Source organism: Naegleria gruberi, assembly GCF_000004985.1.
Source record: "Naegleria gruberi genomic scaffold NAEGRscaffold_623, whole genome shotgun sequence".
NCBI classification, from domain to species: domain Eukaryota; phylum Heterolobosea; class Eutetramitea; order Acrasida; family Naegleriidae; genus Naegleria; species Naegleria gruberi.
In genome coordinates this window covers 1-2,987 of record NW_003162932.1, presented here as the reverse complement: position 1 = coordinate 2,987, position 2,987 = coordinate 1, and the positions used below count along the sequence as shown (strand labels likewise).

The following is a 2,987-nucleotide window of genomic DNA, read 5'->3' as shown; positions in this document are numbered from 1 at the left end:
AGAATCCATAGTATTGACCAAACGTGTCCATTTCAAATGAAGCTCATAATTTCCACTCACAGATCTTAATCCACCATTTTTGGAAATGAAATCTTGAGATGAATCTAATGTTGGTGCTTGAAGATTACCTTGCATGTATGTGTCTAATATAACTGCCTTACCAGTTGAATCTACATAACCAAACATTGTATCAGCAGTGTCCATTCCAGAGTTGGTTCCATGATTAAATCCAATTGATGCATAACCATAAATTCCTGTGGCAATCAATCCAAATTCAATAATTGGTACATTTGCATCATTTGGATTTGTTAAAACTTTCCAATACAATTTCAATGAATCAGAAGTTCCATAATTAGCAACTAACTTGTAATTATTCAATGGATAATCTGCAGAATTAACCCATTTAGTGGTAATACTTTGAGAATATCCACTTGGCAACGAACAAGAATTGCCATTTGAAGATGTGCTATTGGAAACAATAGGAGGATTAGTAGGAGTAACAACATTGCCATTATCGGTAGGTGGTATAGTACTTGTTGAATTTGTGCTATTAGAACAAGCTGCAGTCAGAGCACTTCCTGGAGGAACACCCAAATCTGACAAAGTTACAGTCTGCATGAAATTAATCATGACATTCTTGTCTCTGTAACTGTGAACAGCTGTAATTGATGTGGAAGTTTTGGAAAGAGCCCATGATATTGGAATTTGAACATTGGTGAATGCTTGATCAGCAGAATCCATAGTATTGACCAAACGTGTCCATTTCAAATGAAGCTCATAATTTCCACTCACAGATCTTAATCCTCCATTTTTGGAAATGAAATCTTGAGATGAATCTAAGGTTGGAGCTTGAAGATTACCTTGCATGTAAGCATCAACTATTACCACTTTTCCAGTTGAATCAACATATCCAAACATGGTATCAGCAGTTTGCATTCCTGAACTAGCTCCATGGTTGAAACCAAGAGAAGCATAACCATAAATACCAGTAGCCAACAATCCAAATTCAATAATTGGATTATTTGCATCATTTGGATTGGTCAAAACTTTCCAATATAATTTCAATGAATCAGATGTTCCAACTAACTTGTAATTAGCTGCAGGATAATCAGCAGAATTGACCCAGTGAGTTAAAATACTTTGTGAATATCCAGTTGGAAGTGAACAGGTCGAATTACTACTACTAGAACGTCCATCCGAAACTTCTGGTTGACTTGGCAATACTCCATACTCACCAGTAGCATAACCAGCTGAAAGGAAATTCAAACTTGGACCTTTGCCAGTGCTGGTATGTCTAACCATTCCAGTACTGGTGGAGTGGAGTGCCCAGGAAGTTTTCATGACTGCATTGGTGAAAATGACATCGTGGGAATCTCCTGTTTTAACGAAACGTGTCCACTTGATATGTGTCTCACCTGTGGCCGAGTTGTATCCACCATTTCTTTGAAGGATATCATCGGAAGCATCACTCACTGGTGATTGTGGCTTTGCAACCATCCATGCATCCATGATGGTTACACTTTGAGAAGCACTATTATAATACCCGAAAACTTTATCAATTCATCATCATTAATAATATTAAGTTAATATTGCCAATAACAACTTACTGGTATCACCCTTCATTGGATCTCCATTTAAATAACCAAAGCAAAACGAGACGTAACCTCTCGTGTTTTTGGCCACAGCTCCAAATTCCAAGATTGCATCATTAATATCAGAGCTTTTTTCATTCCTTAATAATTTCCAATATAGCTTGAGATTGGAACTGAATGTGGCCACATTTCCCGATGGATAATCAGTGGAAGATACAAACTGAGTATTCATACTCTGACTGTATACAATAGTTGCCTTACGTTCCGAACCTTTTATTCTTCTAGTTGTATTATAATTATTATAAGTATCTAATATTTTATAATGATGATGATGAAACTCTTGAAAGCAACATCATCATCATCAATACAACAATCAAACTCCTTAGCCATTGACTCGAAATTAAATGATGATTCTTTGATAACGCCATTTTTCTTATTACTTCTTAATTTGTTTTAAATGTGCGCCAATTTGGCCATTACTGTTCATTCATATCTCTCTCACTAGTGTATGGCCACTGTAATAGAAGAAGGTTCTTAGAAGTGGAGTGGATCAGTCTTTGGGTTTTCCAAGTTCTTCATTCCAATATCAGTTCTGATACTTGTTACTGACAGTTTATCCAACTACACACCAATAAATACGAAAACAATGAGCTTTATTCTACTACACGCGTAATAGATGAATTTCAACACATTAATATTACGCCCTTTTTCCACAGCAATGCCATCTTGAGGTCATTATCCTATCTCATTTCGTTTGAAAGTTCAGCATTGCATTAGAAATCATTTCCAACACCGTTAAAGAATTTCAGAAACAATTTCATTGACTTTGGGTATTCTAATCAATTTCTAAACATGTCTGAAAATCTAAATCATTGTTAATTCAATATATTTAATTTCTTGGATTAAATATTAGATTTTCCCAGATAGGAGTGTTAAATCTATTGCTTGCAACCAGATGGTTACCTTTTTGGAAATTTACAGTATTGAAGCTTGTTTCTTTGACATGGTTTACAATGCTATTTTCAATTTTGAGTTCTCATAGAACCATTCAAAGTTGATTGTAAATTGTAATTTTATAAAATATATGGAAATCTTTATTAATAATCTTACTATCGTTAAATTAGAGTTTCACGGTACACATATTTAATTGCCTACCACTTTTTCAAGAAAATCCCTTTAAAAAACCTTGATTTCCATTAATGATTCTACTAGACCATGTTTAGAACACGGTAACCATTTTAAATTTTACAATATCTTTGTGCATTTCCCTTCTTGTAAATTAAATACGAGACTACTTGTAAACCCTATAAATGAAGCTAAAATTGCCGTTGCTTCATTCAATAACAAACAAAAAAACAATTAAACTCATTATTCGAATCTCAAAAATGTCTGCCC

At 34.4% G+C, this 2,987-nt stretch overlaps 1 protein-coding gene across 1 annotated transcript; it reads right to left on the bottom strand.

Moving 5' to 3' along the window:
• Positions 1–60: 60 nt before the first annotated feature.
• NAEGRDRAFT_76908 (uncharacterized protein) lies at positions 61–1,824 on the bottom strand (the record flags this gene model as incomplete). Its single annotated transcript, XM_002668135.1, has 2 exons — positions 61–1,550; positions 1,608–1,824. Coding segments are annotated over 2 exons (1,707 nt in total), but the record flags the coding sequence as incomplete, so codon positions are not given.
• Positions 1,825–2,987: the final 1,163 nt, after the last annotated feature.